Source organism: Haliotis rubra, unplaced genomic scaffold (genome assembly GCF_003918875.1).
Source record: "Haliotis rubra isolate DU_JTF1 unplaced genomic scaffold, ASM391887v1 Scf30, whole genome shotgun sequence".
NCBI classification, from domain to species: domain Eukaryota; kingdom Metazoa; phylum Mollusca; class Gastropoda; order Lepetellida; family Haliotidae; genus Haliotis; species Haliotis rubra.
In genome coordinates this window covers 2,940,769-2,956,877 of record NW_025766969.1, presented here as the reverse complement: position 1 = coordinate 2,956,877, position 16,109 = coordinate 2,940,769, and the positions used below count along the sequence as shown (strand labels likewise).

The window sequence follows — 16,109 nt, the reverse complement described above, 5'->3', positions numbered from 1 at the left end:
AGCATGTTCAAAAATATTCACTTCCTGCTTGACAACAACAAAAATCTAAAAGCTCCATATAATAAAATGAGAATATTCACTTATCAGAAAATAATAATTTTGTGATAAAGTGCTTAGTCTTACAGTGAGTGAGTTGGGTTTTGTGCCACTTTTAGCAATATTACAGCAACATCACAGTGAGGGACACCAGAAATGTGCTTCACTCATTGTACCCATGTAGGAATCGAACCCAGATCTTCGGCGTGACGAGCTAATGCTTTAACCACTAGGCCACCCCACCGCCCCCATGGTGATTATGACAGCACTTGGTATGTGTAGGGACAAGTCTTACCGTAGCATACATATTCTCAGTTCAGGGACAGTCTCATAAGGATTGAGGGCATTTCTTGCGTGAGTCATACTGGCGAGATTCACGGCTGTTACCATCGTGTATTCTCGCCTGGATTGTCATCTGAAACCACAACACACAACAACTTAAACATAAAACAATAGTTTATAAAGTTAATGGTAGTCGATTAGACATGCTTACTGTCAAAATGGGTAAAACAGGTTTCTCCAACATATTCCGAAAGATGTAATATAATTATTACCCTGGTGATCTCCACATAAGGAAATCTGTCCACTGCTAATAACACGTTCAACTGAGGCAAAGATAGCCCTGTATGGCTCTTGACCTATCAAGATTATATCTAAACTGAATAGAAGTAACACTAACATTTCCAAAAGGTTTGGAAATCAATTCAACCCACATATCAGGCAATGACATGATTAAAGAGATAAAACAGTAACTGAGAGCATGAGAACTTTTATCCTGTCGACATCAGATGGATAAATACAGCCAAGTCACGATTCTAAAATTTTGGCCTTATCTTAGCTGGACTCCCACAACAAGAATGAGATAATGCAGCTCAATTCAGGATTGGCCCATTTGGTGAGAATTATTTAAAGAAAGTTCTATCGATCTCTTCCAGCCCCTTCACCAATAATGTATGACAAGCATGAGGATCCTGGACTTATTTTGACCTGGGATCCCATTCAAACAGATACAACAATTTCTAGAGATCCCTTCTCTGACACCTTTAACAAGAATTGGGTGACTGTGGACCTATTCTAATTTCTCCAACCAGCAAGGCAGCTATCTCTCTGTCAGCTGGAGGCCCACCATCTACAATAAGCATGAGGGCCTATCCTGACTGAATCTTTCAGTAAGGTTATATCTGAGAATCAGTCCCAACCCTGTCTGCTGGCCATTCTCCAACAACACCAATGACAAACATGAAGGACTGTGGACCTATTCTAATTTCTCCAACCAGCAAGGCAGCAGCTATCTCACTGTGTCTGGGCATGAGGCCCACCATCTACAATAAGCATGATGACTCTATCCTGACTGAATTTTTCAGTAAGGTTATTTCTGAGAATCAGTCCCAACCCTGTCTGCTGGCCTTCCAACAACAATTCAATGACAAACATGAAGGACTGTGGACCAATTCTAACTACTAATCATTCCAGCAAGAAATGTTTTATTTCCAGAGAATCAATGTACTTCCTGAAGGCTCTCCAACAACACCAGCGACAAGCACTAGGTTCCTGTGCCTACTCTGAATGAATCTCTCCAACTTGTAAAGTTTTATCAGACAGATATGATAACAAGGTGAGATGTTATGTAATCTGATGATACTGCTTCAAGCTGAATGTGCTATCCTTACGCACACTATTCATGCCCTGGATGTACATTGTATTCAACTGTTGCTATTTCCTCAAATGTTGCCTGTTTCACTATCATTTTTTAAAAAAGAATTTATTTCCTATTAAACCAAACACAATATATGGGTCAAAATGCAAAAGAGTTGCAATTCATTCATAGCATGTTTAAAAAATATTCACTTCCTGCTTTGACAACAACAAAAAATCCAAAAGCTCCATATAATAAAAATGAGAATATTCACTTATCAGAAAATAATAATTTTGTGATAAAGTGCTTAGTCTTACAGTGAGTGAGTGAGTTGGGTTTTGTGCCACTTTTAGCAATATTACAGCAATATCACAGTGAGGGACACCAGAAATGTGCTTCACACAATGTACCCATGTAGGGAATCGAACCCAGATCTTCGGCGTGACGAGCGAATGCTTTAACCACTAGGCCACCCCACCGCCCCCATGGTGATTATGACAGCACTTGGTATGTGTAGGGACAAGTCTTACCGTAGCATACATATTCTCAGTTTCAGGGACAGTCTCATAAGGATTGAGGGCATTTCTTGCAGTCATACTGGCGAGAGATTCACGGGCTGTTACCATCGTGTATTCTCGCTCTGGATTGTCATCTGGAAAACCACAACACAACAACTTAAACATAAAACAATAGTTTATAAAGTTAATGGCAGTCGTATTAGACATGCTTACTGTCAAAATGGGTAAAACAGGTTTTTCCAACATATTCCGAGCATGTAATATAATTATTACCCTGGTGATTTGTTAGATCTCCACATAAGGAAATCTGTCCACTGCTAATAACACGTTCAACTGAGGCAAAGATAGCCCTGTATGGCTCTGACCTATCAAGATTATATCTAAACTGAATAGAAGTAACACGTAACATTTCCAAAAGGGTTTGAAATCAATTCAACCCACATATCAGGCAATGACATGATTAAAGAGATAAAACAGTAACTGAGAGCATGAGAACTCTAATCCTGTCGACATCAGACAGATAAATACAGCCAAGTCACGATTCTGAAATTTTTTCCTTATCTTAGCTGACTCCTACAACAAGAATTAGCTACGCAGCTCAATTCAGGATTGTACATTTGAGAATTATTTAAAGAAAGTTCTATCGTCTCTTCCAGCCCCTTCACCAATAATGTATGACAAGCATGAGGATCCTGGACTTATTTTGACCTGGAATCCCCATTCAAACAGATACAACTATTTCTAGAGATCCCTTCTCTGACACCTTTGACAAGAATGGGTGACTGTGGACCTATTCTAATTTCTCCAACCAGCAAGGCAGTTATCTCTGTGTCTGGAGGCCCACCACCTACAATAAGCATGATGACCTATCCTGACTGAATCTTTCAGTAAGGTTATTTCTGAGAATCAGTCCCAACCCTGTCTGCTGGTCTTCCAACAACACCAATGACAAACATGAAGGACTGTGGACCAATTCTGACTAAATCATTCCAGCAAGTAATGTTTTTATTTCAGAGAATCAATGTACTTCCTGAAGGCTCTCCAACAACACCAACGACAAGCACTCGGTACCTGTGCCTATTCTGAATGAATCTCTCCAAATTGTAAAGTTTTTATTTCAGAGAATCAATGTAAACCCTACCCTGTCTGGCAGCTCTCTAACAACACAAACGACAAACACTAGGTTCCTGGGCCTACTCTGACTAGTAAAGTTGTTACTCATGAGAATCAATGTAATCCCTACCCTGTCTGGAGGCCCCTCCACCAACAGCTCCCACTAGGGATGGTTGTGCAGCAGCTTCGTCTACTGTGTAAGCTCGGGGTGGTTCGGGGGGGGGGATCACGTAGGGGTCAACTTCCTCAGGAGGCTGCACTTCATTGGAAGCAGAAGCATTTCTGGGTTTGTTCACCACAGCATAGTCATCATTTGGTTCTGGGAGATGGGGACCTAATGCCCCCCTGTGAAACATCTTCTAAGTTCACAATGTTGGCAGCAGACGAACGTGATCCAGCTTCAAGGTTAATACTGGATCGGGATGACCTTGCATCCATGGCGTTGACCTCCATTTCTTCGCCTAATGTTGAATAGGGGTCAATTTCACTTCCTCCCACAGTAATGTTTGTTACATGAATTTGATTTGATACATCATTGTCCTTGACCTTTGCATATGTGTCATCATCCTTGACCTTTTCATAAGGATCATCTTTGACCTTTGCATAAGGATCATCCTTTAAACCGGAGTACGGATCGTCACATACGTTCACTTGATCATAAGGATCCACAACTCTTCGTTTAACTTCGGTGACAGTTTCGTAGTTTCGATCACGTAACTGAGCATAGTAGTTCTCTCCTGAGGGAGTTTCATTCTCAACAGGCATGTCACTTACAACCGCTCCGTTTGGAGAGTCGATTTTGATATGGTCATAATTAGCCCTGCTTCTCCCAGGCTGTCTCTCCTTGCCCAAATGATCATAGTCATCATCATCTTCAGTGATGCAATGAGGGACACCGTTTTCAACCCCTGATAAGGGTCGACCAATGTCTCCAACTGGAAGCTCTGGGAGCTCGCGGAGACTTGGAGGCCGGGCTTGACCAGATCCCACACTGATCTGGCTGCTCCTGGGAGTGAAATGAGAAGCATTATTACAGCAGTGACAGAGTTCAGTTCATTTACAATACTTCTTAGGTTTTGTGTTAACTATCTTTTACTATGTCCAAGATATTTTTTCTGGATTAAACTTCTTTTTAATTTCCTTCACGACGTTTCGAGACCATTCGTCGTGAGGGAAATTAAAAAGAAGTTTAATCCATAAAAATATCTTGGACATCAATGTACAACTTCTAAATGCCACTGAAAGACATTATCTTCTACTATTATCAAAAGAGGGTAATTTAAAAATAAATAAATTAAAAAATTCAAAACCCTCAAGGGTGCCAAGGTGGCATCCGATAGTTTATTCATCTGAGTGTCTGAGGGAATGAAATCATGCAAAAACTATTGTGGGACCTAAATTGCAAGGTCATGTCAACATTCTGCCAGACTATATCTCCTGTAGTTGTGAGACTTCTATTTCAAAAAGCTAAGGCAATTATTTGTATATTTTTTATCTGGTCTAGTCTAATGAGAGACATTTCCATTGTAATCTGACTGAGGCTTCACTGGCTTCTCTTTCTGGAAACAGAACTTCGTTTGAATCATCAGTTATTAGAAATAACACTAGCATGCATTATGTCTATATGCCGCCATATAGCAGGAATAGTGTGGCGTAAAATTAAACTCACTAAAACTATGTACATATGATTGAAACACAATAGTGTATAGAAGATTGTGAAATTATCACTAAGAGTTGAGTTCAACATTGTTTTGAAGAGCATTGAAGTTAAATCACAGCAAGTCAGTTAGCAAATCCCAAGTGACACAGTTCAGGTGTCACCCTCAAACCACGAACACTAGTATGCTGCAAACTGATGATGAATCAGGAACTATGATGTGTTGAACTGACTGACTGACTGAGTTTAGTTTTACGCCGCCGCTTTTAGCAATATTCCAGCAATATCACGGCGGGGGACACCAGAAATGGGCTTAACACATTGTGCCCATGTGGGGAATCGAACCCGGGTCTTCGGCGTGACGAGCCAACGCTTTAACCACTAGGCTACCCCACCGCCCGATGTGTTGAACAGTTTGAACTGTGAAAGTATTCTGACTGACTGACTGAGTTTGGTTTTACGCCACTTTTAGCAATATTCCAGCAAAATCACGGCGGGGGACACCAGAAATGGGCTTCACACAATGTACCCATGTGGGGATTCGAACCCGGGTCTTCGGCGTGACGAGCCAATGCTTTAACCACTAGGCTACCTCACCGCCCCGGGGGAAAGTATTCTGACATTTGCAACTATAACATGTTGCTGAATGACACCTAAGCATGTTTCATGTTTCTACAAATCATGACATTAGCATGTTTGATTTAAAGAGAACCACCAACCTTGATGGGGCCCCACTATGTCTGTTAGAGGACAAGCCATTTTCTGGCCTGGCATTGGGTGAGTCTGGCACCTGCACCTCAGGACCCACCTCCAGTTTCACCGAGGCCGTCTGTACTGGGGCCTGCAGTGAGAGAAACTCTGGTAAACCCTGTCAAACCATCCATAGGGAAACATTCAGAACAAGGAATACCAAATTAACAAATCACTGTAGTCACTTCCTTCGTACATATCAAGATGTTAGTGATAAAACCTTTAAGAAAGCGTGATTCTGTATTAACAAATCACCATTACAGATTTACTGTTCCCATTCAGATTAACAGGACCTGAAATAATGTAGTGTTACTGAAATAATCCAAAACATGTTCTGCAGACTGTTTGAAAAATATTACATTCTCCTTCTGAAGAAGAGTGCTTACATCAACTAGTTCTCTGTCATGACACTTCAATAACAGCAGCATCTGTACATATCAGCTGCTCTGATCAGCTGTGCACGGTGACATCGCCATTCGAAGCTGCTTCATGTCAAGCACTTATCCAATGATTGATTGATTGATAAGGGTTTCGTGAGTGAAGGAGGGAGCTGGGTGTAAATACAAAAGCTTTGATGACAGCCCCAGTTTTATCACAAGTAGTTTGCCTTATGTGGATGGAAAGCCGGAAGTGATGCAGGTCTTAAGAAATTTACAGTTTGAAGAAACAGGATTCAAACCCCCAAAGGTTTTAAGGTGAGGTGAGGTGAAATTGGGTTTAACGTCGTGCTTGAGAATATTTCGCTCATATGACGACGTGCATGCGTTTGTATGTGTATGTGCGGCTGCTTGTACTAGCCCAGACTGAAGCTGGTTTGTTTCTAGTGCTAGCCCACTGAGATACCATGCCGCAGTGAAGCATGAATACCCCACTCAGATACATTATACTGACTCTGAGGCGACCAGTCCTTGTTGTACCCATTAATGCCGAGCGCCAGGCAGGGACCAACAAGTACCATATTTTAACGTCTTTTGGTATGACGCGGTCGGGGATCGAACCCGCGACCTTCCGCTCTCCGGGCGGACGCTCTAACCACTACACCACGGAGGCGGTCCCAAAGGTTTTAAGGCTTGCCTAAGGGACACAACTCTCCACAGTGACTTGAGGCAGCTGTGCCCAAATATCCATGTATGATAGCGTTACAACTTACAGCAGAGTTTGCCAGGCTCATTGAACTTGGTCCTTTCCTTGGCTTGATCTCCTTGAGCTCAGGGACCTCTCTGAAAGGTTGAAGCAAATACAGTATTCACCAAGGTAAAAAGTTAGGAACAACCAAGCACAAATGGCTGATACTTAAACAAAAAAGAGGTGTACTAGATGAACAGAATATGAAGTTTAGATTCACTCAGCTGGTCTGGTAACAAAATATTTCAGCATTGCTGGCAATGTTCATTTTGTGTAAAATAGTGTAATATTCTTGCTGCTTGTACTGTAATACTTACGCATCTCCACAGATGCACATGGCCACAACTATTATGATGGAGACTGTGGCTGCTATCCCAACAGTCACTGCAACAGGAAGTGCTAGTGTGTCTGTTTCCTCTGCTAGACTGAGCAACTTCCTCTGCCAGGGAATGCTGGGATTGGACAGGTCATCCATGGTTTTCTCTGAAACAAAACAAAGATTTGAATAATTGGACAACAAACAATGTTTTATGAAGCAAACAAATACTTGTTTTCACATTCAGCAATTATAAGAAATGATACCATATCTTTCAGAAACCCAAAACATTGATGCATAAACAGTTCTGGAACATGATGTAAAAATATACTTACAATAATTTTGAAAAGCCAAGCACGTTTACACAGGATTTATTTATCCAGGAACTGTGATGCATAGCCTCTTGACTATGGAAGATATCCACTCCTCAGATTCAGATTAGGAAATACTCAGAATGACTCCAATGGCCTTTTACTGACTTGAAAACAAAATTTAGTCCTTTGCACAAATGCATAATATTTTTATGATACCAAAGAAAATATTTACTATACATTTATCTGATTAAGACATTTCCTTCACAAACTGGAAAAGTTTTGCAAACAGCCAGACTTAATCCCAGATAGCCTTTGGTGTGTAAGGGAGTCTGAGGCTTGATGCTGGGAAGATAGGAATTGGCACATAGTGCCAAAAGGAGATACTTCATACTGTTTGCTGACTTCACAAACAACCCTTGTCCAATACCTGTAGGCAGAAAATCTTTACCATGTACTAATGACCAAATCTAGCATGATCCCTATGGCTAGTTGAACATCAAAGGAGTTCTAGACAATGGATTAAATATACCAGTATATATGAATTAAACAGTGTGGCTTTCAAAATCTATCACCCATACTGTGACCAAATACAGTATTCCTAAATAACATTTTCAATCCATAACATGACGTATAATGGCTATAATGTGATGTCTAACAGAGTTATCCTGATTGTTAATTGGTTTGCCAGAAGCTGCCTGAAGCTGCCTGAAGCACTTGGCGCTAATTACTTTCACTTTGTCTCTCTCATGTCTATGGCTGTCTCTAAGCTCAAATCATAAGTCTTTCAAGAAGCAGATCTATCTGAAGCATGATGGACAATGCTGGATAATTGATCATTACTTCAGTATCATGAATACAGTAAGACACAGAGCCACAAGTGGGTACAATGAGTGAAGCCCATTTCTGGTGTCCCCCGCCGTGATATTGCTGGGATATTGCTGGAATATTGCTAAAAGCGGAGTAAAACCAAACTCAGTCAGTCAGTCAGTCAGAGCCACAAGAGTTTGTGTCATGTCACAATTTAAACTGAAAGTGCCATGGTCAAGGCTGAAACTGTCGGATCTATATTACATTCATGAAACATACAATGACAAGCTCCACCTTCAGTTTGAGCCCATGTGGCTAAGCAAGGCTTACATGCTACCTGAAACTTATTGACACTGCTCATTTGTGGTGTAACCATATACTACTGTATCCGAAACAACTGACTGACTGACTGAGTTTAGTTTTACGCTGCTTTTAGCAATATTCCAGCAACATCACGGCGGGGGACACCAGAAATGAGCTTCACACATTGTACCCATGTGGGGATTCGAACCCAGGTCTTCAGCGTGAGGAGCCAACGCATTAACCACTAGGCTACCCCACCGCCCCTATCCGAAACAAAGCCAAAGATACAATACATTGACCTACAACCCCTATATCTATCTATCTATCTATCTATCTATCTATCTATCTATCTATCTATCTATCTATCTATGGTACATTATAAGTTGAATTAGTGCAAAAATGTGAATAATAATGGAAAACGTTCATCACTAGCTAAAGTGTTTCTCTAATATTTCTGCAGTTTGCTGTGAATTATTACCGTTATACACACAAATTTCACAGTTCCCACAGCCTCTGTGTTTCTGCCCTACAATATCACATTTGTGATCACTCAAATTTAAAAACAAAGGGCTTTGACTCACCAGCAAAAAGAGAGACTATCAAAAAGATATAAAAGTACTGTAACACGATACATGTATCATAATACCCCATAGTATGGGGATACGTATCGTATCGTGAACCACACTGTATCATTAAACCTCTCCTGCCTATTTGCCTGTATGTGAAGCTACCTTGAAAACAATTAAACTAACATCATGTTAGTCTTTATTTGGTCTTATTTTCAAATTGTAATGTAATTTTTTAAAGAATTTGAAGTGAACATCTGCAAAACAGATAAGACAATTCACAATAAGGACATGATGATGACAATGAAAAATACTTAAAAGTACTCTCGAAATACCACTGGCAATCCATGTGATGAGTTGCCTCCCTTAGCCTTGCCAGGATTCAGTTATTTGTGGTTCAAATTCTGCAGTGGCCTACGTCATCAGTCTTAATTTTTGACACCATACCCATGGTCATGTGTATTCTACATAAGTGAGGTGAGGTGAGGTGAAATTGGGTTTATCGTCGTGCTTGAGAATATTTCGCTCATATGACGAAGTGCATGCATGTGTATGTGCGGCTGCTTGTACTAGCCCAGACTGAAGCTGGTTTTATAGTGCTAGACCACTGAGATACCATGCCGCAGTGAAGCATGAATACCCCACTCAGACACATTATACCGACTCCGAGCCGACCAGTCCTTGTTGTACCCATTAATGCCGAACGCCAGGCAGGGACCAACAAGTACCATATTTTAACGTCTTTTGGTATGACGCGGTCGGGGATCGAACCCGCGACCTTCCGCTCTCCGGGCAGATGCTCTAACCACTACACCACGGAGGCGGTTTCTACATAAGTAGCAAAATATAGTACTTCAGGCTTTTCCCCCCGACATAAAGCATGGCGATGATAAAATAACTTCAATACTAATTCACAAAAGCAGACTGTAGGTATAACATGCACAAAGGGTGATTCATTAACAAACAAATTTGACAGTAGTACAGTGTGCAAATAGCCACTGGTCCACTAGCCCCTGGCTAGTAAAATCAAGTCGGGGCAGTAAATCTCCACAGTCAACTGCCCGACTTTCATGGGGTCATTTTGTAAATATATCACTCTCACCAACTTGTTAACTTAATACACTTTTAAATCATGCAAAATTATGGCCTGATAAAAATGTTCATCATATTAGCAGCTTTTTGATGAAACCCATGTCTACATTCAAATTTCGGGCTAATGAATTATTTTGTGGGCTAGTAACTTTCAGACATAGCTTAGCCTGACTGGCTAGCAAAATTTGGAAACTCCTTCTCGCATTGTAGTACAATCTGTGCCGCCTGATTAATACTTCCAGTGCTATTCAAAGTAGGATGAAACTGGACCCACTCACTAACCCATATCATAATAAGTAGACTGTACTTACAATGGGTGTTTCATTAACAGTGATGACAGTAGTAGTACTTGTGTGCTTCTTATGTTTTCAAATGATCACTACTTCCTCAATAGCATCTGCTAAATCAACACTGATCTTTGACATTAAAATACTTCCCACACAACAGATTTCCTCATGGTCCTCATGGTTTATTGACATTTCCATTGATTTTTCATATTACATTTAAAACAAAAGGAAAACTTAATGCCAGTAGTACATTATCAACAATATCTCACAATCAGGCTGATATCTGATGACCACATGTTGAATATCATATCATAGTTCCTTAATAATCGAGCGCTATCATTCATTTATCATAGGCCTAAGAGTGAGTGAGTTTTGTTTTACGCCACTTTTAGCAAATGAAACAGAAATATCACAACAGGAGACACCAGAAATGGGCTTCACACATTATACCACTTAACCACAAGGCTAAGCCTAAGAAAACTCCAGGTAACCATATGCCTTGGTTTAGCTCCATATACCTCAGTTATTGAGTTAAGCTTATGCAGTTTATTTGTACAGGATTTTGAAAGCTAGCTCTGAAGAATTACAATTACAAAGGCACCATTAAAATACAGTCATGTACAACATGTCTCGTCAATTGAACACTTCACTATACATACATACATACATACATACAAATACTTCTATAGCGCCAGAATCCGATGTAATCGCCCAAAGGCGCTCTGAGTCCACGCTGGAGCTAAAGGTAAGCTTTAGTAAAAAGATGAGTCTTTAACTGGCTTTTGAAAGATGCAAGTTCAGTCAGTGATCGAAGTTCTTGTAGTAGATTTTTCCAGAGTTTTGCACCATTTGAAGAGAATGCTCGGTCACCAAAAGACTTTGTTCTTGTACATTGAATTTTCAGAAGAGATTGGTCACTGGAGCGAAGAGATTGGGTTGGCACATAGGTTTTTACAAGTTGTGAAAGATACCCTGGAGCCAGTCCATGGACGCATTTAAAAACAAGAAGCAATACTTTGTATTGGATTCTGAATTTGATTGGGAGCCAATGGAGATTTTTCACAATGAACACAAACTTATAATATCAACTAGACCTGTTTTACATGTCAGTGGTACATTATTTCAGCACCTGTGACAAGTGATCCTTACTAAAACAATCTGAGAAGAATCACATTCTCACTGAAAATAGAGTATGATATTAACTTAAAGAACTGTCCTTAAAATCTCATGTGTGTAGTTTGGCTCAATGTAACAAATATTCGAATATTTTCATTGATTTGTGAAACAATTATGAAGTACCGGGGTCACATTCTGTAACAGAATACTTAAATCAAATAAAATCACAAAACGATGACAATGACACTATTTTCCAAAACATATGCAGGGTATTTGACTTTCAATCCTAAAGCCAAACCAATTACCAGTCAAAGTAATAATCCTTTTCAATAACAAAAGTATTTTACTTTTGGCAATTTATTAAGTGTATATGAGGCATAAAACAATCTAAAAAACATTTTTTTGTAAGATTACATTTTTTGCCAATACAAACATTAGGATTGTATTTTTTGAGCAAGGAAAATTAATTTCTATTTTATTTCTTATTCTTGAAAAAATACGACCAGTGGAACCGTAAAACAAGAAATAAAATTGGTCTGGCCTAATGTAGCTTTAAGGGTTAGAAAGTAAACATACACACTTACACACACATAAACTTTCCACAAGAAGACCAGCTATGGTCTGATTGTGTTGATGTGTATCTCCTACAGCCAGATGAACAGATGATGACTGGCAACACAGGATATAAACTGCGCAATGACCACTTTAACTAATAAGCATATCAACTTGACGTCTATTTATGTCACAAGTACATCCTCTCAGGAACAATGACAATCCTTCAGGAGGCAGGAAAGCAACAAATCTCCATCAATGAACAACCAGTTAAGCACACGCCTGTTTCATCTATCAGACCCTTTCTGGTGGAAATTTTGGGTGACATTTTTCAAGAGTATTATGTTTTAAATGTTTGAGGGAATTATTACTATGGCTATAGACAACAATTGTTTCCTGGGGCCAGGAGTATTTGAAAACTTTTTCCAGTCAATATCTTAACAGTGATGGTTATCATGAGTGAGTGAGTGAGTGAATGGGTGGGTGAATGAGTGCACATTTTACACTTTTTAAAACCAATATTACAGTGCAGTTGAGTGAGTGAGTTTAGTTTTATGCCACACTCAGCAATATTCCAGCTATATGGAGGTACAGTGTAGTTGAAAGCAAATGTTTCCTGACAAAAGTCAGTGATACAGGTCATTTGATACAAGAAAGTTATCTAGGAAATCTTAATTCAGACTAAATTCAGGTTGTTAAAAATACAGCAAATTTACTTATTTTAAAAATTAAAAAATAGCAATGAAATAATTTTCATAAAATGGAATGACAAAGCTGTATTATTGTAAAAAAAATCAGTACTCCAAAATTTAGAAAAAGACCAAAAAATATGTGATGAGTCATGAAAATTTTACAAGGCTATGTAAAACCCTGATGGGTTAATGTAAGATGACTCACTTGCTGCCAGAATGCCAGGAACTTGAGCTGACATACTGGTTCTAATTTACTCTCATAAAATTTGAAACAAAAAGAGGCTTTTCAGCTAAATAATCTATCTAACACTCTGAAATCATTTTGAAAGAAGGGACATGACAAGGAGCCCTACACGTTCAAGTTATATTTCCTACATTGTGTAAACTAATTACCAGCTGAATGTTTCATAAAAATCAAGTTGTAAATGTAAACTTCACCCTGTCAATTTTTTCATACAGGAAAATATCCAAACAATCACAAGCTTTGCTGAGTCTACAATACTTTTGTGATTCAACATTTCTTCAGACAATGTAACCATAAATCTTTCATTTCAGGGACTAATAGTAAGTCTACTTCCTGTACAGTGTATTCAGTGACGTATTCAAAGTAGACTTGCGAGATCAGATATTTGTCTTGAGATAAACAAGGATCATATTCCCTGTGGCATATCAACTTACAAAATTAGGCGGAGTATAACAGCAATTCTGTCTCAGGGACCCAGCCCTGACTCATGAAACAAGATCCCCAAATACATGCTAACCAGTACACACACTCAGATATAGCCTCATGGTGTGTCAAGCTCAACACTGTCAATAATGCATAGATCAAACTGACAATGTAGTTCAGTCACTTGAATCCTAAAACATAAACATGAGAAATTGTCAATAAACTGGTACCTACACACAGGAGAGAGAAATCACGTGACCATCCTTCAGTACGAATGTTATTCTGTGTCACTTCCCCTTGTGTCCATCCACACCGAGTCGGAGTAAGTCCTAGTGGGTGTTACCTTATCTCTTGAGACTCTTTCAAACAGGTGAATAAGGATATTAATAGATACGTGGGGTGATCTGAGCCACAGATAGCTCGACAGAGGCATCAGGCACAACATGTGTACAAATAGCCCCAAAAACCTATGGGTGAATAGGCTGTTATTGTTTAGCCTATATCCTTTGGGTGGGGTGGGGGTGGGGGTGGGGGTGGGGGTAGGAGTGTGGGGGTGAGGGAAGGAGTCTGGCGGTGGGGGTTTGTTGAACCAAGATATCGCTTTTAATTTTATTCACTTACAATAGTCCATTTCTATCATAATGTGTTTAAATTTAATTAGAGCATTTCAGGGGGTCCTTTCACAAAGGAACCTTTACTAAGGTTAACCTTAACTCCCATTCTTTAACATTGCACTAAGGTTACCTTAGTGACTTACGATCACCTTAGTGCTTCGTGAAAGAAGGACCAGATCTGTTTCTCACCCTTTCTGTTCTGAAAGAAGTAAAAACTCCCCACAGTAAAGCCAGTATCAGTTGTTATGCTGATTATATTCTTGTCATCAAAACTAAAATATCAGTAATCTTTACTTGGAACATTTGTAAACAGCAAAAACAACAGTTTAAAAATTAACATGAAAGGGTCAAGTTACTAAGGGCCAATTCATCCTGAAACTGCACATCTGGTATGGTGAATGTCGTAATAAAAATATTATCTTTAGAACTATGACATGTTGATCCTATACAACAGCTGAACGAGATAAAAGCAAAAGATCAGATTTCCATGTGTTTTCCTCATTTCATATTGACAAATGTCAGCTGATCTGTGGGCAGACATTGTTAATGTTATGTAACAAAAGGCAAATCCAAATATGGTAGTCAGCCAATTTACCTGAGTGAGTTTTATGCTGCTTTTAGCAATATGCCAGCAATATCATGGGGGTGGGGGAGAGAGAGAGATACCAGAAATGGGCTTCACACATTGTGCCCATGAGGGGAATCGAACCCGGGTCTTCAGCATGGCGAGCAAACACTTTAACCACTAGGCTACCCACCTTGGTTCAACAAGATTGTAAGTCTTTCTTACTGAACTTATATGACCCGTTAGTTTGTGAGATGGTTACATCTGGAGAAACGAAAATGCTGGCAATTTTCTCATTTGATTTTTTATCAACTTTTCAACTTTTTTCATTTTAAAGTTTCGATAAATCTGCAATGCATTTTAAAAAAATGGAATAGCAACTACATGTAAGAGAAACATACTTGGGAGTCCAAAGATACTGAATGTTACTTTACATAAATCAGCTTGGGAAAGTTTTTGGAAGGTATATTTTATCAAGGACCTTTCAAATCTCAATTGTTGTACGAACAAATGCTTTTCATACCTAAAATGTGTACAGCAGAAACTGATATCAAGATTGAAAACTTCATACCTTTGGCAGGTGGCAATATAGTCTGTCATACAGACCCTGAAGCAAATATATCCAAGAAATCCCACGCAAGTCTAGAAAATGTCTCAGGGCTCCTTTTCATAATATTTTTTTTCCCCCTACTATGAGCTTTTTTCTGTAAAATATGTTCATTTCAGAGACTAGTTGTTAGTCTAGTGGCAATAAGGTGTCCATTGCCATGTGCGTGATGATCAGAATAGGAGACATTTATCGTGCTATGGACAAGAACAACGCTTGTAGTAAATCATCTGAGACATTAATGGTCCAGATATGGATAACCTTGACATTTTCCTTTGTACTAAATAAAGTCTGTCAGTATCTCACCTGAGTCCTTGATTCAGTAATTTCCTGATCCCTCAAACTGACACCTGGCTGGTTAATGTCTACATTGTTATGTAAACATCGTTATGTAAACATCGTTATGTCACTATCACTGTCTCAGTCAGTACCAGGTGTCATACGTCAGACACATTAGCCCCTTGCCCTAATTGTTGTCATGGATACCACACAAAACATTGTCACAAACCTGTGCCTGTGTACGATTCAGCCAAATTAGAAGCGATATAGCGTCAATGATCATAATCAGTTTCAATATCTACCTACCTGCATACCTACCTATCTATCAAGTCTTGGAAAATGTGAGTTATTCCCTACTTGGTAAACAGAGCCCAAACAACATGTCATCACTGTTGTTGTTTTAAAAATAAAACATAACATACATGAGTGTCAAGTCTTTTTCGGCAAAATGAAAATTACCTTTACGAACACTGACATGAACGAAAGCTTGTAAACAA

The 16,109-nt window shown here is 39.3% G+C and overlaps 1 protein-coding gene across 1 annotated transcript in view; it reads right to left on the bottom strand.

Annotated features, from left to right (window-relative positions):
• LOC124282601 overlaps nucleotides 1–16,109 on the bottom strand; it is a 45,349-nt gene that overhangs the window by 11,513 nt on the left and 17,727 nt on the right. Inside the window, 6 exon segments of the mRNA XM_046718623.1 lie at nucleotides 2,203–2,324; nucleotides 3,434–3,613; nucleotides 3,615–4,309; nucleotides 5,680–5,801; nucleotides 6,861–6,930; nucleotides 7,153–7,318. Of these exon segments, the coding sequence (XP_046574579.1) occupies nucleotides 2,203–2,324; nucleotides 3,434–3,613; nucleotides 3,615–4,309; nucleotides 5,680–5,801; nucleotides 6,861–6,930; nucleotides 7,153–7,310 (1,347 nt within the window). The 5' untranslated portion in view covers nucleotides 7,311–7,318.